This window comes from Crinia signifera, chromosome 4 (assembly GCF_055691185.1).
Source record: "Crinia signifera chromosome 4, ASM5569118v1, whole genome shotgun sequence".
In the NCBI taxonomy this organism is placed as follows: Eukaryota; Metazoa; Chordata; class Amphibia; order Anura; family Myobatrachidae; genus Crinia; species Crinia signifera.
Genome location: NC_139220.1, coordinates 218,771,302 through 218,793,412, shown reverse-complemented (window position 1 = coordinate 218,793,412; position 22,111 = coordinate 218,771,302). Strand labels below are relative to the sequence as shown.

At 43.6% G+C, this 22,111-nt stretch overlaps 1 protein-coding gene across 1 annotated transcript in view; it reads right to left on the bottom strand.

Moving 5' to 3' along the window:
- Positions 1 to 22,111, bottom strand: part of THSD4 (thrombospondin type 1 domain containing 4) — a 708,854-nt gene that overhangs the window by 651,567 nt on the left and 35,176 nt on the right. Inside the window, exons 2-3 of the mRNA XM_083183802.1 lie at positions 6,714 to 6,837; positions 30 to 99 (exon numbers count right to left, since the gene is read on the bottom strand). Of these exons, the coding sequence (XP_083039928.1) occupies positions 30 to 99; positions 6,714 to 6,742 (99 nt within the window). The 5' untranslated portion in view covers positions 6,743 to 6,837. The remainder of the gene's footprint in view (positions 1 to 29; positions 100 to 6,713; positions 6,838 to 22,111) is intronic.

The following is a 22,111-nucleotide window of genomic DNA, read 5'->3' as shown; positions in this document are numbered from 1 at the left end:
TGGCCGATGGAATAATGGAGATTTCTTACCTTTCTGTGATCAATCGACAGCTGGGAGAAAACCAGCTGAAATCCTAACAATACTATGGAGCTGACCAATCTGCAAAGAAAAACAGAATCAGTAATGTAAAGATATCTCAGTATTTACTACAACATTCCAGCTGCACACCAGCACACTGACTAGTGAGTACAGATGCTGGATTCCTTCATAATGACGTCTGCTTCCAATGTAGGTCTGTATTTATATAATTAATTTAGGAAAACATATCTAGTGCACAGTGGGATCTTGTACAGTGTAATCTACTAGCTATTAGACTTCGCACTGGAGTGGTGTGATCAGGGCAGCCGAGAGGAATGCCGGGCCCCGGTAAAATTTTAGGGCGTGGCCTAAGTGTGGGAGTTGTGGCCATCTCCCACACTTAGGCCACGCCCCCAAAATGTTTAGAGGAGGGTGAAATAAAACTCAAAAAAACTCTAAACTCAGCAGCAGAACACACCTACAGCATGTACTGTGCTGACAGCAGGCTCAGCATGAGCTCACACGCTGTCAGTGAGATGCTCATGCTGAGCCTGCTTCAGCACAGCACATGCTGTAGAAGTGTGTGCTGCTGTTGCTACCTGGGAGGGACGGAGGGGGAAGAGGGCATTGGGCTGAATGAAGGGGCCCTGATACATAACTTCCAGGGTGGTAGAGGATGTTTAATATGCAGAGGAGGGGTGTATAGTGGAGTGGGCTTATTATTCATAATTGTCTGGTGGGAGGACAGCTTGCTTGACTGCAGATATCTCCAGTCCCCGGAAATAGATTTCTTAGATTTTTTTTTTTTTTTTTTTTTAATTTGAATTTATTTTCTTTTTCAAAAAATACATATACATAATCATACAACACATCGCATGGTAAAGCCCTTACACTCTTACCTATTGCGCTATGGAGCTACTGCTCCACTTTCTTATATGCTTTTTCTTGGGCTTACGGTACGCATTAACACTACATGACATAACATTACATTACAATTCATACAATACATTTGGACATTTCTATTTAAGGACACCAAGGCACCATCAACACCGTACAATTTATCATGGCTATAGCGTACAACACAGAAAAACTATCTTCTCCTCTCTCCTTTACCTACTTTCTCTTTTTGGGGTTTGGATACCGCTTTGCACCTTCTATTAAAGATATACCCATCGTTCTTATCATTTTTAAATACATATGTTTCCTCGCAGTTAGTTTTTACTCTGGTCAATCCCAACTACGTTAACGGTTATATCTTATCCCTTTTACAATATATTTTTACGTTACTTTGTCACAGTGCTTTTTACATCTTTTTGCTATAGTACATTAAAACATGTGCATTACCCTATTATGTTTATTGTGATTATTGTGGAGGAGCCTACAATACTTTCTCAGATTTCTTAGATTTTAACGGAATTTAAAATTAGAGAATCCCACCTACCAAATGGTATTGGGGACTAGGGGATCAGAGTTCAGGAGGCAGAGCAATCTGCCAACGAGTACTGTATATAAAACTACATACCAGGTGTGTGTAGCTGGAGCTACTGGAAGGCTGATATCTCTGGTTCTGGGAACAGTAGAGACAAGTTTCTAGTGTCCCTCAAAGAAGGAGAGTCCCAGCTTTTGGAATATATTCAGAAAAACTCTATGTTAGACAAAACCTGAAATATCTGACTGGGAAGAGCAATTAACAGGCTTGGATGGGGACCACTGCTTTGAAGTCAGATATCTCCGGTTCCCAAGGGCCAATTTTTAAAATTCTTGTACCCATGGAAAGAGGGGACCTTCAGCTTTCAGACTTGGGCCCTTAGACTCCTGGGTACTCAGAAACCCCTAATGCGTGTGCTACTGGTATATACTGTACTATTCGCACCAGGTTCAGCTCACTCAGAATACCAGTGGTCATACTGCCTGATTATACATGAAGAAGTTAAGAATGACAACAACAGCTTTTAATTAATTATATGAGAGTCTTCATTTGGAAGTGGATTGGATATTGCACAAGCACAAGAATTTTAATATCTATAGTTTCTAAATGTAGTATCTGGGCTGCCGATTTTCTGATTGTATGCCTTACCTTAAGGCATACAATTAGATGCGATTCACTGTGATTTTCGGCAAAATCGCATCGCATCGCATGCGATGCGATTTTAAATAGGATTCGATGTTAACAAGGTCCACACAAGGTTAACATTTCTCCACTATCCAAGTGGGCATAGAGTTGATTTTATAAAGCGGGGCGAGCGCAGCGAGCCACCGAGCCCGAAGCGTGGCGAGCCCCGCGAGGGGACGCGGAAAACATTTTACGTAATCCGCTGCGCTCGCCATGCTTCGGGCTCGGTGGCTCGCTGCGCTCGCCACGCTTTATAAAATCAGCTGTATGCCCACTTAGATAGTGGGGAAATGAACAGGACTATGTTAACATTAAATCCTATGGAAAATTGCATCAGATCGCATGCGTTCGGATGCGATTCGATTTTTCCGACCCGATTTTAAAATCGGGCGCCCAGATACTACATAAGTACCCTAAATGTTTTTTTAAAGACTGCTTTAAAGAAATCTCTAATTTCAACTGACATCTCAATTAGTTTATTTGCTCAATTAGCTTTTTTAAAACAAGCTGATCACTTTTTTAATATGTTCCACCCAGAAACTCCAAATTACTCCACTCATAAAGACCGCTTTTTATCATCATTTTGGCATCAAGGTAGAGAAACATGGAACACACCTATGTGGGGGGCAGGCAGCGGATTGGCGCGGTGGCTGGGTGAGGTAGCAGCTGCTGATTGTGAAAAAATATTTTTTAAATAATGGCCAGACGCTGATTGGCTGAGTGAATTATCTCAGTCAATAAATGGCCGGCAAGTATTTTCAAAATATTTTTTCACATTCAGCAGCCACTTCCCGCCCAGACACCCAGCAAATACCGCTACTAGTTCCCAGCTGCTGCATGGACCCCGCTATCCGCCCCGCTGCTGCTAGCTCCCCGGAGGATATTACATGCAATAAATCGCATGCAATTTATTGCATGTAAATAAAGCACATCAAGTGCCAAATCGTAAGCGATCCTCCCAGGGAGCTACTGGGGGCTTTCAAGGGCAAAGTTGTCTGACTTATCCTTAGGACAAGTCGTACTAGTGTATGGGGCCTTTAGACCCTGAACATTGAGGTTACAATAAAAGTGAGAGGGGCTTACGGAGTAAATATGAGAATTAATCAATGCATCTGAGTAATATGCATTCCTCTACAGATTCATGGCACCACCGTTATCATCATTGTCGGGTTGTGACCAGAACTCTCTAAGATGCTGGGGTTTCTTCCGGCACTGTAAATAGACACTGTGAGCATTTGTCTCTTCACCCGCTGCTTAACCACTGCTCCCCCATCACCCCCCCACACACACACACACACACACACACACACATAGTGTGGGACAATTGGGTAGTATGGTATTATGTGATCACAAATTTGTAGGAGACATGATATTTGTTATATGTAACAGAATCATGTATGGCATTAATATCATATACGTAATTACATTTGATAAATGAATAAATAAGTCAAAGAAGAAAAAGAAAAAGGAAGAATTAAGTTTATATGGTATTTTCCTACAACAAGACAGAATGTGCTTTACAGATACTTTGAACATAATACAGAGGTTTAGTTTTGCATAAAATAAACAATGAATATATTATAAGGATGCAATAGCCATTTGGGTCATTAGTTTCCAAGGATTATTCCTCCTACACACAATGGGAGTAGGAGAGAATCTTGCTAAATCATCAGATCCAGTCACTGCTCATTCTGCACAAGAGTCCCATGTGAAACAGCTATCTTGGGCATGCAACATAGGTTACAATGTGCAATTACTGTAGTAATACTTGAGAATAAGACATACAAAAGGTAAGGTTGCGTCTACACATTGCGTTTTGACAGGTCCCTCACTCCGGCATCCTGCTTCTACTGGCGGCTGATTAAAAACTGCAGACAAAACTGATGGCCGCCCAGCACGCCCGCTCCAAAGGAATGTGCCTTGAGCCGGCCCTGGGCGCAGCCTAACAGGATAGCCACTGTAGAATAAGTGTGGTCTTATGGTGTGTACACACAGTAGATGTGCCTTAAGATCCTATCCACAATCTGATCAGATAGGATCGTGGATAGGATCTTAAGGCACATCCGATTTGCATCCTATCTTGACTATATAGTGCAGATCTGCACTATATAGACAAGGCAGCCAAGACTTTCTGGTTCCGATACATGAACGCGCATCGGGATCGGATCTGGATCGCAAGGGTTAAAAAACCCTTGCGATCTGCATCCGATTCAGATCCGATCCGATGTTGACTATATCGTCAACTTCGGAAAGGAAATCGGACCGTGTGTACACAGCATTACTCTAAAATTGTAGTAAATGAGATAAAGTTTGATAAAGCAATTACTAAGTGTGGTGAAGGGAAATAACAAAAAGGTTTTAGTCAAATGCACAAATTTACTTCTGATCCAATAAAATATATGTATGCGGCCCACATGGATTTACTGACACCTCAGGGGTGATGTGATAACTGTGGGCTGTAGGAAGGGTTCCAGTGAAACAGACTTTGTTTTTTGCAATATACAGTAGACAAAATTAGAATCACAGAGAATGGAGTTACTAATATCATACAGTTTTAATCTAACTTTCACATATAACGAATATAAAAATAAAGGGGTGCTACTCTGTAGCCTAACATGAATAAGGGGCACTACTGAGATACAACATGATTAAGAGGCACTGTTTATTAAAACGTGAATTAAGAGGCACTACTGTGTGGCGTTACATGAATTAGGTGCACTATATGCAGTTGAATGTGAATGATTGTGCTACTATGTGACAGAACATCAATGGGTATGGGTCATAAGGTCAACACTATGAAGATCGATACTTTAGGTCGACCAGTAAATGTTGGCACAACATAGGAAAACATGGTCAGAAGGTCAACACAAGCATTCGGTCAACAATTGGAAGGTCCACAGTCAAAAGGTCAACATAAGTTATTTAAGTTTTTTTGTCCTGAATTTCGACGTAAGGGGACATGGACACAGTAACAGTGTATCACAGCACTCGCCATGCTTTGGGCATGGTGCTTCACTGTGCTCGCACACTATTATATTTTCCTTCCATGTTCTAGTGTATGGTAGGGTATGAAATTCCTTTCTGTTTTGAAAAAAAACATGAAAATCCTGTCGACCTTTCACTGTTGACCTAACGCTTGTGTCGGCCTTCCGACCCTGTTGACCTTAGCTATGTCAACCTACTTCTTGTGTCGGCCTAAGCCCTGTCAACCTTTAGAGGTCGACTGACCTTCATAGTGTCGCCCTAGCGACCGTATCCCACTTCAATCAAGGGTACGGTTATGTGCCACACTCCTTCATTGTGAGACCGCCTTCCCTTTATGAAATATGGAAAGCACACTGGGGAAGTCAGTACCAGACCTTTCTTGAATATATATGGAAGAGGTGTATTAACCCCTTTGCTGGCACTCCTGAGAATTTTCCGGGCTATGCGCCAGTGCCCAGACTGGCAAACCCAGAAAATCCTCTGGAGTGCCATTGCCTGCTCTCCCTCCTTCCGGGAAGAGCCGCTAAGCTGAGATCAGCACTGTTCTCAGCTTCAGCCGCTGCCTGGCTCCTGCTGCTCGGCACTGCCTCCTCTCCCCCACCCCCCAGCTGTGTGAGACTCGCCAACGTCACATCGTACACAGCCTGGGTTGCCGGGGGCAGGACCAGGCAGTGGCTGATCTAGTGCGCAGCTTGGCCCCTCGAAACACAGTGTTTTTTTTTTTTAGGGAGCACTCCCCCCAAAAGAACTTGCCCAGTGGGGACAAAAACCCTGCCACTGAAGGGGTTAACATACCTCCCAACATGACCCATTCCAGGAGGGACAAAATGCTCTGCTCCTGAACATCCTTGCCAGTTGCAGTTGCAGAGGTAGGGCTGAACCACTGTCACAAATTCAAATAGGGGAGCTACACCTGCCAGTAAGTCCGGACTGTGCTGTTTAGGGTGGCAGTTGGTGGGCTCCCCTATCGGAATTTTGGACTGTTCTGCAGCCCTGCAACTGCCACTGGTAAGGAAGTCCAGAAACAGAGCATCTTGTCCCTCGTAGAATGGTCATGTTGGGAGGTATGTTAAGCACAGTCAGTCCGATATCCTTGTTTGTGACTGGAAGATGGTAGCATTTGTGATAATGACCTGTTTGAAGCTGATTAAATATTTATCTGTCATTTTAGATAATACAGTTTACGGAAGGCTACAAAAGGCCACTGTGTGGCATATACAGTATTACATTCTAATATGCCCTAGTCATTATATGTGATTTGATAGATTCGCCACTGAACTGCTTGCATTATAATGAGCAATAATGGTGTACTTACAGATAAGTATGACACATGATAAATAATAGGGATATATGGCGATGGTGAGCAAGAGTTTGCTAAAATGGCAGTAAACCGTCCTAAAATAGATTCTAAATGAATATTTACAAGTCTCTCTTTTTTAAACAATTAGTAAAGAAAAAAGACGCAGCTGTAATTAAATTATATTTGCAACTTTTTTGAAAGTGTGACATGTTTAATGGATTTTAAGTCATGCACCATTACTTAACAAACAAAACTACTAGAATAACAAGTTCACAGTAATAATGCTGAACAACTCACCGTAAAGATACAATCAAACTGTCAACCATGTTCCTAGGAAATGAAGAATCACTCAAGTGTGAATAGGCTTCCTGACTGTGGATAGTGTAGTTTTGTTCTCCAGATAATGAAAAGGAATTCCAACCTGGAAAAAAAAAAACATTCTTTATTAAATTTAGACAAATCTACCAAGAACATTGGACCTACAGAGTTATTCACAAAATATACACACACACACACAAAAAGAGTAAAAATACTATTTTAAAAATAATTTAAAAATAATGAAATTGCTTTATCAGTGTGGGAGCAAAACATAAAAAGCACAGAGGAACCAGTTTATTCTTTGGTGTCATTTATATAGAATTGGTGGTCACCAGTGGTGGCTCAAGGGGCTGGGCCGCAGCATAGTCCAAAATTCCAATATTGGAGAAATGCCAACTGTCAGTGAGTCAGATTGGAATGGCAGTTGTTGTGCATCCCCTAATTGAATTTTGAACTGTGCTGCAGAAGAGATATTTACACTATACCAGTGGTTCTCAAGCTCAGTCCTCAGGTTCCCCCCACACAGTTCACGTTTTCCAGGTCACTTGACAGGTGCAGTAGTCATTAATGACTAACACATTTTAAAAGATCCACAGCTGCAGCTAATTATTTCACTTGATTCTGTGAGGAGACCTGTAAACATGCACTGTGTGCTGTACTGGGGATTATGACTGAACCTGAATAGGGTCTTTCGGGTTATAGGGAAAATCCCCTGTGGGGACCCCCTGTATAATTTACAAGTACTCACGCAGTGGCGTAACTATAGCTCCGCAGCCCCGCGGTGGCGGGGGGGGGGGGCGCAGAGAAATTGGGGCGCCGTTGGGGGGCTGCGGGGCAATAGTTACCCGCGGTCTGCGTCTCGCCCGGCTCTCTGCCGGGACCTGCGTGACCGTCACGGTCCCGGCCGGCTCCTGCTGCAATGAAAACTGACAATTAGAAAATGGCTGAATTTTCTATGCTTTATTGCATAACGGGTATAATATTATGCAATAAAGCATTTAAAATTCAGTTGAAGTCTCCAAGAGACACCTGTGCTACTTGCTTGTCTGTGGATCCACATGGTCCTGGGAAGGCGCCTGAGCAAGCTGCCTGCTATACATCTATTGGAGTGCCGGATTCCTTTTCTGAGATTCTATTATTAAAAAGTGATTTAGGAAAAACAGCACCTAAGCCATGAAGCAGAAGACCATGTAAAATCAGAATGGGGTCGACAACTGCTATGGTGCTGGTGCGTAGAAGTTGCCTACGTTCTGCTAATTCCATAGCTGTAGAGTTCAGAAATTCCACTGGCATTAATGTAAGCACAAAAATGGTTTGGCGTGATCTTAATGGCACAGGTTTCCATGGCCAAATCCAATGCCAAGCATCTGATGGAGTGGTGTAAAGCACACTGTATTGTGGAGAAGAGGTACGTGTTCTGCGGACTGCCGAATATCACTTCGCTGGTTGTCAGTCTGGGTTTGGCGGTTGCAGGAAGACCGTTACGTGCCTGACTGCAATACGCCAACTGTGAAGATTGGTGGAGGAGGGATAATGGTATGAGGATGTTTTGCAGGGTTTGGGTTAGACCCCTGCTCTACAGTGAAGGGCAATCCTAATGCTTCAACATACCAAGACAAAATAGCGACATAGCCGGTTTGCATCTCATGGTGGAGTCCATCGGCTACAGCATTAGCATACATTCACATTCATGCTGCACACAAAAACGCAGTCATGTCTGCAACTGCCTCCATATAGAAAAATCAGGGCCAGTAGGTTTTCCTAACTTACCCAAAATATTATTTTTAGCGTTTATTCGATTATTGCAAAACAATATGTAAAGATTCTTTAGTGCTAAGTCCTGTGCTGGGTTTTTAGGGAGAAATATGTAGATTACATCAGTGGTAGCATTGGCATCAATGTTAGGAAAAGATAATAAACCATTTTGGCATATGCTTCTAGCTCTGATATTTGCCAATAGGCTTTTGTAATTTTTTTGTTATTGTCCCATTAAAATAAGTGATAAAAAAAAAAATCACAATAGCTTACTGGCGCACTCCCATTTCTCTGGTGTAATAACATTGGTTCAATGGCTGTCTGGGAAAACCAGAGCAGTTTTCAGGTTTATTTTTAACTTGGCAGGCAGAAGGTTCTCTCTGTGCCAATGAAACGGCTTCTTGGCAGGACTGGATTTATGCGTGAGGATTGGTCTGCAGCAACAACAAGTTATGCACCTTCATTGTCCGTTGTTCTCACACCACATGATGTAGTATTTATTTAGTTTATGCAGCCATAGAACATCTTCAGGAACATGTATAACGCATGATTCTCAGACATTCCCTCTCTTTTAATAATGGACCTGGGCAATTGAAGCAGCAGGAATAGCAATGAATGGCTTTTTAAAATGTACCAATTTCTACATACAAACAATAAAGGCAACAGTTATGTGAGTTAAATCAAAGTTCATCAGACTTCATTCAATGTGCTCAGGACAGGGCTGACCCTTTGCATATGTAATCTAGGTACTTACCTAGAGCTACCTTACTCCAGAGGGAGCACTAGGCATCTCCCATGCAAAAATACTCCAGCCAGTACAGAAAAAGGATACCCAACCGAATTCAACCTCCTATTTTGCTGCACATTTCTATCTTATTAACAACATCCTGGCTGCCAGGTCAAAATAGTGTGTGTGTGTTGAGGGAGGGGGTGGGGGGGGGGGGCATTGAGTGGCGTTGGGGGCCATGGCATGCACTGTGATCCTTAGTGGGGAAGGTACTGGGGGTATATTGGCATAGTGAGATTACCAGCATTGCGGAGCCGGCGGCAGGGCCACAATGACGCAATTCAGTGAATGGCTCATTGGACTCCCAGGACAACCCAATTTTGATCAATGGCCACTGTCAGATTTGGGTGGCAGTAGTGTGTGGGGGTCTGGTGTCTTGCTGGGAGACTTAAAATTATTTTTGAGGGGCTGTAAAACCCACCAGATTTTTTGGAGCAACCGGCGGGTCCAACGGTAGGCACTGCAGATCTCCATGATCACTATTTCATGGCATTTATCACACTCTTACCAATTAGCATGTAATCATTCATTCCTATAGAGGATATTTCCGAGTGAGCTCTCACTTGTGATGGATGATTGAGGATGTTACACAGAGCAAAGAGGTTGTGACCCTTCAAATTTTGATTTATAAATTGGTGAACAAGGGCTGTATGGGGGTATTTTTATTTAATAAAATACTACCAAATACTGTGTGTGTACTGCCTATTGTGGGGGTTGATTATTTACATTTGGAGTACAAGTGCCAGCGGACCCTTTATATCCTGGCTTGCTGGCGCTTGTAGTTCGACAAGTACTTGGAACTTCTGACCATCAAATGTCATCTCTTCTACCTTCCTCTGGAGTTTACATCAGTCATAGTCAGCGCCATATATATTCCTCTGCGGGCGGACACTGCTTTATGCGAGCTTCATGAAGCACTCATACAGTTCAGAAACTGCACCGGGACGCTGCGCTTATTGTGGCAGGGGACTTTAATAATGCCAACCTCAAACGCACAGCGCAAAACTTTTATCAGCACATTAGCTGTCCCACCAGAAGTGAAAGGACATTGGACCACTGCTATTTAACAGTCAAAGACGGCTACAAGGCTCAATTTCGTCCTCTGTTTGGGAAATCTGACAACGCCACCATCTTCCTCTTGCCAAAATCTAAACAGAGGTTAAAGCAGAAAGCTCTGGCTCGGAGGGAGGTTCACAATGGACAAACCAATCGGCGGCCGCTCTGCAGGATGCTCTGGATGACGCAGACTGGGACATGTTTCGGCGCAGCTCTGATGATGTCAACATGTTTACAGAAGTGGTAGTAGGATTCATTGGGAAACTAGTAGATGACAGTCTACAAGACTACCATCACTCTGTTCCCAAATCAAAAGCCGTGGGTGGATAAATCCGTCCGAAATGCTCTGAGATCCCGTTCCGCTGCGTATAACTCGGGGCTCGCCAGTGGGAACATGTCTGAGTCTAAGGCTACATCCTATAGTGTACGCAGAGTAGTGAAGGAGGCGAAGCAGTGCTATGGTCAGAAATTAGAGTTGCAACTTAACCAGAATGGCTCTAGGAGTCTGTGGCAGGGACTAAGAACTATGACAGACTACAAAACACCATCTTCCAGATCGGTAAATGCAGACGCTTCTCTGGCTGACGAGTTAAACTCTTTTTATGCTCGCTTCGAGGCTGCAGCTCACAACGCTAATAGTGGTAGCGCTAACAGTGCTAGTGGAGGGTACCGCTAGTGGAGTGTACCAGAGTGGTTAACTCATTCATCATCTCGGAGCACGATGTGAGGAAGGCATTCAGGAGAGTGAACATAAGGAAGGCAGCAGTGCCAGATGGCATTACGAGTCAGATCCTGAGGGCCTGTGCAGACCAGCTTGCTCCAGTGTTCACTGAGATATTCAACCTCTCACTGGATCAGTGTATCATCCCGACATGCTTCAAACAGTCCATCATTGTTCTGGTTCCCAAGAAACCACAGCCCACCAGCCTGAACAACTTCCGTCCAGTGGCCCTTACCTCAGTAGTGATGAATTGCTTTAAATGACTAGTAAGAGACTTCATCACTTCTTCTCTACCGGACACCCTGGACCCGCTACAGTTTGCGTATCGTCCTAACCGATCTACTGAGGACGCCATTGCATACCTCCATCATGCAGCCCTGAGCCACCTGGACAGCAGAAGAAGGAATTATGTAAAAATGCTGTTCGTCGACTGTAGTTCAGCATTTAATACAATAATCCCCTCCATACTCACCACTAAGCTGGAGATCCTGGGCCTCAGCCCACCCCTGTGTTACTGGATATCCAACTTTCTGACAGACAGCAGGCGGTACGAATGGGCAAACATGTCTCACCCATGCTCACCCTCAGCACTAGAGCACCCCAGGGCTGTGTTCTGAGCCCCCTGCTGTACTCTCTATATACTTACAACTGTGTGGCCACTTTGACATCGAGCTCCACCAACATCATTGTGGTGGTGGGCCTGATCCCTCACAATGACGAGACAGCCTACCTAGAGGAGGTTAGCAACCTGGAATCTTGGTGCCAGGTCAACAATCTCTACCTGAACGTCAGCAAAACTAAGGAGCTAGTAGTGGACTTCAGCACAAAGCAGGAGAGGAACTACCAGTCCCTGACCATTGGCAGGACACCAGTGGAGAGAGTAGACAGTTTCAGGTACCTACAGATGGAGCCGGGCTTAACTTTGCAGAGGCTGGCAATTCTATCGCCAGCCCTACCGACTACCGCCAGGGGCGCGTGCGCACGAGACGCTCGCGCGCCGCTTGGCAAATGGAGCCTGCCGCCGGTCCTCGCCGTCTCCCTCGCTGGTCCCCCTCACCGCCCCGACCCCCCCCCCAAACTGGGCAGCATCTCCCTGAAGCGGAGACGGGCAGGGAGATGCTGCCCAGCCACCATGATACTGGGACGCGTGTGCGTGTGAGACGCACACGCGTCCCAGTCTCTATCGCCAGCACTCGCCAGTGCAATGGATCTGGCGAGCGCCGGCCAAAGATAAAGCCGGCTCCATCTGTAGGTGTCTACATCATGCAGGACCTCAAATACAACGAGATGGGATTTCCAAATCCTTGGCGCAACACTTGAATATGATAAGTCTGGAGTTCTTTTTTCCAGGGATTTTTCTTATTTTTCAAGGATATTCTCAGTAATACATGCAAGAAGAGGGGAATCACTGATTAGAAAAGTCTGTACCCCAAAATTATAGAAACGGCAATGAAGGGTGTATAGGTATAGGCGTACCCCTACTCACGGTAAGTAAGGTGATGTAAAGGCCCGTAGCGGTTTCTTTGTGATTATCCTCTGTTCTCTTGATCTTGGTTCTTTTTGTGTTCTCCGTACCAGATGTTGAAGTAAGAAATAAAAAGGAGGGATTAGTGGATAGTTCTTATCGTGTGATAAACACCCCGTGCAGATTCTGATGTGATGAGAATGTGACCATCGTACCTTACTCACCCCAAGATAGAGTAAGATACACATATAAAGGTATCTTTGTGACGCAATACAACAAATGGCTACAATAGAAGGTGGGTATGCGTACCGCACTCACGTCAGTAGGTGCGGGGTATATACCCGTAGCGTTTTCTTTGTTCAAAACTTGTGTTGGTCCGTAGAGAACGGTGTTTTTCTCCCAGATTAGTAGTTGGGAGTAAGTGTAAAAGAAGAAGGAATAATAAGATAAATCAGTACATGAATCTTATCATGTGATGAACACCCTGTGCAACTCCGGATATGGGCCAGATGTGACTATCGTACCTTACTCACCCCAAGACAGAGTAAGATACACATATAAAGGTATCTTTGTGACGGAGATATTAACAACGGCTGCAACAGAAGGCAAATATGCGTACCGCACTCACGTGTGTAGGTGCTGGGTATATACCCGTAGCGTGTTCTTTGTGCAGATTTCTGTTGACCCGTGGAGCAAGGTATTTTTCTCCCGAATAGGTGATTAGGAAATAAATGTGAAAATAAAGATAAATAAAATTGCGTATGGTAAGTGCTATCTATACTCCTATATATAAATATAGGTGGGTATAGAGGAAAATTTGGTGTCTTGATTTTGTTTTATATATAAACCAAGGTGGAGGTAACACAAGCGTACCGTGACTCACAATGGAGTGTGTAGATAAACACTCCATTGTGAGTCACGGTACGCTTGTGTTACCTCCACCTTGGTTTATATATAAAACAAAATCAAGACACCAAATTTTCCTCTATACCCACCTATATTTATATATAGGAGTATAGATAGCACTTACCATACGCAATTTTATTTATCTTTATTTTCACATTTATTTCCTAATCACCTATTCGGGAGAAAAATACCTTGCTCCACGGGTCAACAGAAATCTGCACAAAGAACACGCTACGGGTATATACCCAGCACCTACACACGTGAGTGCGGTACGCATATTTGCCTTCTGTTGCAGCCGTTGTTAATATCTCCGTCACAAAGATACCTTTATATGTGTATCTTACTCTGTCTTGGGGTGAGTAAGGTACGATAGTCACATCTGGCCCATATCCGGAGGTGCACAGGGTGTTCATCACATGATAAGATTCATGTACTGATTTATCTTATTATTCCTTCTTCTTTTACACTTACTCCCAACCACTAATCTGGGAGAAAAACACCGTTCTCTACGGACCAACACAAGTTTTGAACAAAGAAAACGCTACGGGTATATACCCCGCACCTACTGACGTGAGTGCGGTACGCATACCCACCTTCTATTGTAGCCATTTGTTGTATTGCGTCACAAAGATACCTTTATATGTGTATCTTACTCTATCTTGGGGTGAGTAAGGTACGATAGTCACATTCTCATCACATCAGAATCTGCACGGGGTGTTTATCACACGATAAGAACTATCCACTAATCCCTCCTTTTTATTTCTTACTTCAACATCTGGTACGGAGAACACAAAAAGAACCAAGATCAAGAGAACAGAGGATAATCACAAAGAAACCGCTACGGGCCTTTACATCACCTTACTTACCGTGAGTAGGGGTACGCCTATACCTATACACCCTTCATTGCCGTTTCTATAATTTTGGGGTACAGACTTTTCTAATCAGTGATTCCCCTCTTCTTGCATGTATTACTGAGAATATCCTTGAAAAATAAGAAAAATCCCTGGAAAAAAGAACTCCAGACTTATCATATTCAAGTGTTGCGCCAAGGATTTGGAAATCCCATCTCGTTGTATTTGTGGTAATTTATGGTTATTGGGTGATAACCAGGGAAAGTACATCTCGCGGGCAGCAGCGCGCCATCACAGGTCATATCCTAGAACTCTTTTGTTGTATCATGCAGGACCTGACTAGGTCCTGCCATGTCAGCCATTTAACTCACTGGCGAAAATGGCCTGGCAGCATCTTTATCATCTTAGACGACTAAAGGACTTTAGAATATCCTCAAGAGTACTAAAGAATTTCTATTCCTGCACCATTGAGAGTATCCTGACAGGAAATATCACGGCCTGGTTTGGAAACAGCACCAAGAAGGAAAGGCAAGCTCTCCAGGGGGTTGTGCGATCGGCAGAGTGTACCATCTGTTTCGAGCTCCCCGACTTGGACACTATATACAGCAAGGGATGCCGGACCAAAGCCAGGAAGATAATGAAGGACCTCAGCTATCCCAACAATGGACTATTTTCTCTGTTGCGGTCAGGGAAACGCTACCACTCATTAAAGGCAAACACAGAGCGAATGAGAAGGAGCTTCTTTCCGCAGGCCATTAGAGCCCTCAACCAGACCTCCTAGTACCATGACTTACTTTCTTTCCTTCTACCCAACACATTCTCTCTACACTCTTCCTCAGCCAATCTACTTTATCATAATGTAGTACAGTTGTATAAAAAAGCATTTCACTACATATTGTACCATGTATGATTATTGTATGTGACAAATAAAATTTGATTTGATTTAAAGTACCTCTATAAAATAAAGACTATGCATAGTGATTTGTGCTTGGCTTTAAATAAACTAACCTGTCAGAACGCAGGTCTATTATGTGGGTAGCAATGCTTATAGTAAACCCGGGTTCAAAAGGAGGGCTGGGCAGGCAGGACAACCGCACTTGAAGGGACAGCTTATGGGTGGTACCAGCAACACCTCCGGCTCATGGCTCCTGCACTGAGTGGGGAGAGATGTCTTCTCCCTTAGTGTTGTGGGAGCACCACTGCAGCTTGGAGCATCTGTGAGATGCACGGAGGAGCAGCTAGTAAGCCAAGCATTTGGAACCAAGCGCCCACCACCCCCTGAGTTCATTAGTTATGATGGTGTGAGCACTTCCAGTGTGGGGGTAAAGCACATGGTGCAACATTGCCCTGTTACTGTACTATACAACAGTATATAAAAAATGGCGAATTATGCTCACCGATAATTCCATTTCTTCTTAGAGACCCCATGGCAGCCATAACATTGGGATATCCTCCATTTCCTTTAGTTTAGACAGGATGTTTTTCTAGGGACCATCCACCTGGTGTTATATAATATCACTCCTCCCCAACCTCCTTGTCTTTTGAGTGTCTCCATATTTAGGTATTTGGCAAAACATTACAAGGGGAGGGATTCTAATGGCTGTCATGGGATCTCTAAGAAGAAATGGAATTATTGGTGAGTATAATTCTCTATTTCCTTTTATGATCCCCATGGCAGACATAACCTTGGAACATACCAAAGCAGAATAAAGGGTGGAAAACAATAAATGCAATAAGATTTACTTAGCAAGTGCATCTTGCAAGGCATGATCCCCTAGTGGGCGTTAGCTACGTTTAAAGCATAATGTTTAGAGAACGTATGAGTAGACGACCAAGGTGTCCTTTCTGGAAACCTGAGTCTCCATCTGAAACTTTCTTACACTGACAAATGTATTTAGGAGCTTTAGATCCAGGATATTTATGAATCTTACTGTACCTATCATCACTAAAAATGGGCTGAAGTAAAGGCCTTCCTTACTCTGGATATTGATTCTATCACCTTAATAATTACAATATTTAATTTGCATAAATTAGCCATTGCTGCTTACGTGGTACTCTGGAGAGTAAGTACACACCACACACCCTGCACCTAAATCTATTATATTGCCATATTAAATTAAAACGAAAACCTTTTGTGTCCTTGGTAGTCACAAACCTTTAGGCATATTGGGGCAGATGTATTAAACGAGAGGGTGATAAACTTAATTCAGTCCGCTCCCAACTGCCATTTTTTCAAGCACATACTATAACATGGCATTTAGCATACCTCCCAACTGTTCCGCTATTCGCGGGAAAATCCTGGTTTTTTTGGGAGGTTTCTGCCTCCCTCCTGTGGCTGGCAGTGTCCCGCAGCAGGAGGGGGGGGGGGGTTCGTGAGTCCCTCCTGTCACTATTTCCTAAGCCCCGTAGGCTGCAGAACAGAATAGCATCTATTCTGCAGCCTGAGGGGCTAGGGTCATAGCCAGCAGCTCAAAGAGCCGCTAGCCATGCCTCCACAGTGGCAGACGCCCCCCAAAAACCTCATGTTGACCTTTTGACTGTCAATCTTCCCATTGTCGACCTAATGATTGTGTCGACCTTTCAACCCTGTCAACCTTAGCCATGTTGACCTATTTTACGGCTCAACCTAAGCCCTGTTGACCTTTAGTGGTCAAACTAAGGTATGAAGACCTTCAGAGTGTCGACCTATCCCGTTGCCACTTGCCTTCCAAGCAGTATTTGCTAGCATGTAGATCACATGTACAGTACACCCATTAATTCACTGTTCCAGCATTGAGGATGCCCGTTTCAGGTATATTTTGAAGCAGAAGCTGTGATATCATGGCTTCTGTAGCACCATTGCAGACTGAGGAGTAAAACAGGTCACCCCACCTCCCAACTGCTAAGGCAGTGCTACTTAAACTCGGGGCTGGATTCATATAGATGTATGGTATTGCACAGGGAAGTGACTGTGCATTACCATACAGCTAATATGCAAACGCAGAAGGACATGTCCTAGAATGCAGCATTGGATCACTCTGCAAGATCATCGGTCATCCGAGTAACCTTCAGGATGGCCATCTCAGATCCACAGCCGAGGCCACTCAGTCACACACAGGCACTGGCCTCAGCACTCCCACAAAACAAGTTTTGTTGAATGGACCCAGATGCTGCACCCAAATGCCCTCAGTGTGTCAATCAGGTTGTGGCTTAGGGATCACAGTGTACGAGGAAGCAGGACCAGTTCTGCACATGAACAGTATCCCCACCACTGGACGTGTACAAGTCCAAACCAGTACAGGCACTCAATTGTCAGGAAACCAATGAGTTTATTATTTCCAGGTCACCCTTTCAGGGTGTGTGGTGCGTGTGCACTACACACCCCACACCATTGTTTTCAGTACTTACTCTCCAGAGACCCACATCAGCAGCAGCGTTACACTGTGAACCTTTGGCTTCAAAACATTTTTGACCCCTTTACATAAAAAAACACTATTCATATAGATCTATATATTCCACTATAGTAAGTTATATAACAGACTATCTGCAAATATAATATCTACAAACAACCTGCTGGGTAAACACTAAACAATATATTTTTCAGTGACATCTCCGGGTGCCCCGCTGAATCATCAGGACCCCTGCTGAATCAGGGTTATCAGTAACGATCTGCGGGAGCACGCATCATGAACAATATAGTGCATACACACTAAATTATATGATATAGTAAAAGATATCGTTATTATACATACAGTTAACGAAAATCATATAGCGTGTGCCCACCTTAAGGGAGGTATTCAATCCCAGGTGCCATTTCCAACAGGGGAAATAGCACCCGCCACTTATTCAATGCTGCCATTTCCAACAGCAATGAAGTCAAAGTTCGACAAAACAAATCCGACTTTAAAAAAAGTCCAAACTGTTTTGTCGGAAATGGACATGGATTGTAGTAGAATTCACGGCCGTTTCGCAACAATCCATGGACGTATTTTGCCAGCATGCCCCTCGACAGGTGGAACATTGAATTCCGCCTGTCGAGTCTCTGTCGAGCCGGGTGAAAACGGGCCAGGATTCCGACTGCCCGGAACATTCCAACAGTCAGAATCCAAGATTAAATATCCCCCTAAATTAGCTTTACAGGTAGACAGACCCCAAAAATACAGGTTTTTGTATTCGCCCAAATTACTTCCCCATGGCAACAATTCATCTTCCGATTCCAAAGCCTACAGGAACAGCTTTCAATGAATTTGTCTCTACTAAAGAAATGGCCCCAGTCAGATTATGTATGCCAAGTACATTATCCTGGAGGCATCCGACATTATAATTCCTGCAATATATTTTCCAAATATGTAAATTATCCAGCCACCCAATTTCTTCCAGCCACTGTGAGGTTTCGTCATAATAAATAATAGGTTTTGTAGCAATATTTAACATCAATATACATAAACCCTTTGTGACTTTTCTATTAAATCCACAACATGCATTCTTGGTTATATATTCCTTCTCACCTAAATATAAATTTCAGTTAAGTTACAATAGGATTGTGGTTGACAGGGAAATAAGCAATTAAAAAATAAAGATCTATACAATTAAAAATAATAGGACTGTTTTGGTAAAACTGAGACCCAATGCCCCAAAACAAGGGGCAAAGCTGCTATACAATGTCAAGCAGTCTGCGGGAGGAATAGTAAGATTGTTCCAAATATGTGCACAAATCGTGGTTAAGGACCATGAATTTGTTCTGTATTTCAGGGCAGGATGTGAAGCCCATTGAAGCTTTTCAAGTAAATGAAGAAATTCTTGGTTCTAAATGATGTCACCCGCAAAGGATTTTGGAATACAGCCTATACAGTATTTCAAGTTGTGTTGTGTTTAGTCAGTAATGGAAGAATGGTCACTAAGTTTTACAGCCTCCGCCATGGATGCAGCATTTATGGCTGCATAAATAACTGTACCTGGATCCGATATCCACAGTAATTAGTGTTAAAAGCATATTTGTCAGTAGGGACGGCATTGTGCAGTCTTAAAGGTTCAAGGCGTATGTGACTATTACTCCTTAACAGTTTAAACATATTTACTGACCCAATGATTTGGAGCAATCATCAGCTTGGAATACGGTAGATAGATTTAACATTACATTCAATATAAACCCATGTATAGTTCAGAAAATAAAGTACGGAATTGTTACTGTATGGATTAGTTTAGACAAAGACATTACAGGTGAGACAGACTTACTGTACAGTCCTCATTATTAGGCTAGATCTAATGTACCGCTGAAACCGGCAAGTGGTCATGATGCCGCGTTTGCACTCATCGCAGCCCCAACCACTTTTCACACTGCAAAATACGGAAACTTTCTGCAAATAGTGTCATCACATCTCCAACCCACCCACGTTATTGGGGGAAGCGGACAGGAGAGTAGAGAATATGGTAATGAACTTATTCTGTTATTTTATTGGGAGTGTCATTATTATAGAAATCTAAATGGCTGTGGATCTTTTCTTTCTTGTATTAAGTGTGAGAATGAGCACTGACATTACCATGATGTAATTTTGCCAATATGAGGTGCTGGTAAGTAGTGCACAATTTAAAGAGCAATCACTCGCTATACTCACCGGCACATTTTCTACAGACGATCTGGTGGCGGGGTACCCATAGTGTGACTTAATGTATTTGGGTGGAGGCAGCTACAAAAAACGCCAAGGGTGTAAAGAAAACGAATGGGGTCATTCAGACCTGATCACACCACTGCGAAATCGCAGGACAAAAATGATTATGGATAGACTGCGCATGAGTACGTATCATAGCGTGAAGTCCGTCCTGCAATAAAATCCTGCTACTTTTTTGATCACTGGCCTACATAAGTTGATCGACAGGAAGACAGAGTTTGCGGGTGGTAGCCGTCCATTTTCTGGGAGTGTCAGGGAAAACACAGGTGTGCCCAGGCATTTGAGGGTAGGACATGTGACGTTCGCTCTGGCACGATCCATCAGTTTCTTTCATATCCACCAAGTCCTGGGCTACGCACACACTGGAAAAATCATTCGATGGTGAGTGGATTTGCAGATAATTGCCGATCCAACTAATTTTTGCAAGCCGTACTAAGCAATTCGCAAGCTTGCACCAGCGGGATTTCACTCTGGCTGGGCAGTGTATACCTGATCGCAGGGCGCTGCAATTTAGCAGATCTACTTAAGATAACAGCCACGTTCTTTCCTTCTAAAACATGATTCTTTTTTTCCCATTTCTTAAGCATAAAACCTACCTTACCTTTATGTCCTCAGATGCTCTCACTAATAAATGACCTAAAGAGAACCAAAGCAGGCATATCTGATAACTTTCATTTGATACATGTTTATTCTCCAATTGAACTTCTCTGTATGCGCTGTAAGCCAAAATGTTCTCCTGCCCACTAACATTGAGTGATTCAAGTGATCCATAGAAATGCACTGAGAATTTAAGTTTTGTACAAGTTCTTTGAACATAATATAAACAAAAGGTAACAATTTATTATTTAAAAAAAAATGGAGATCATTTGAAATAAAGTTTTTTACACAGAAGAAAAAACCCCATAAACAGACAACTAAACAGAAACAATGTCTCATCTGGTAAAGGACATTATTAAAGCATGACAGCAAGACTAAAATAAGGAGGATACCATCGTATTAAAAATCGACCACACTTAGGTCGGCAGGGTTCTAGGTCGACACCGTTGGGTCGACAGGCAGCAAGGTCGACAGGGTTCTAGGTTGACAGGTGTCTAGGTCAACATGGGATAAGGTCAACATGGGTTTAGGTCAACAAATGCGTTAGGTCGACAGGTCGCGAGGTTGACATGGGTTTTTTCACTGTTTTTGTGATACATAATACAGCTGCACATGATACAGAAAAATACAGCTGCACATGATTTTAGGGACGATCACCCCTAGCAGAGCCCACACTCCCGGGGGACCTTTAATTAACAGCCCCCCAACCCCACCCCCACACACTGACCTGAGGCAGTCACCTCATTTTCCGAGTGCTACCCCTGCCCAGGTCATCAATCAGCCAGGCTTTCCCATCCACTGGGCATTCATAACCCGCAGACTGTTTGTCAGTGTGTACTCAGTATACAAATTTACAGCTGCTCCTGCACATGATTTTAGGGACGATCACCCCAGCAGAGCCCACACTCCCTGGGTACAGTTAATTAACAGCCCCCTGGCGACGCAAGGCCCGCCCCCTGGTGATGCAAGGCCCGCCCCCTGGCGACGCCTTTTCTCCCTGAAATGATTTTTCAAAAGTAGGCAACCATGGTATAAAGATTCAATTCTATAGTAGAATTAGAGATTTCAGACACCATGGCGGGTATTCAATTAGCCCTGATACCCTGAGTTTACATGGGATTATGCTTCGGGTGCCTCACACATCTACCTGATAATCTACCATTTTTTCCCAGAAGCTCAACTAGTGCACCTAACTGAACACCACTATACAACTCGGCCAGCAAATTGGTGTGGCTTACAGCAGCCGATCTCCAACAAACAAAGAAATGATTGCAGGCCTGGCAAACCTGTCATTCTCCAGTTGTTCTGAAAAGTTCCAACTTGCCCTGCCACAGTTTTGATATAATGGAATGCTAAAACTGATGCACGGCATTGCTGGGATGATCCACATCATGCTGTTTTACAACAGCTGAAGAGACACATTGGCAAAGCCTTAAATTATTGCATAATTGTGTGGCACCCCAGAACTGAGGTACCCCTTTTTGTGCCACAGAATCATTGGTGGCCAGGGCTGCCTAAAAATATACAGGGTTTTGGGGGGTTGCTAGGCAACCACCCCGCAGCAGCATGGAGGACAGGAGGGACTTTAGGA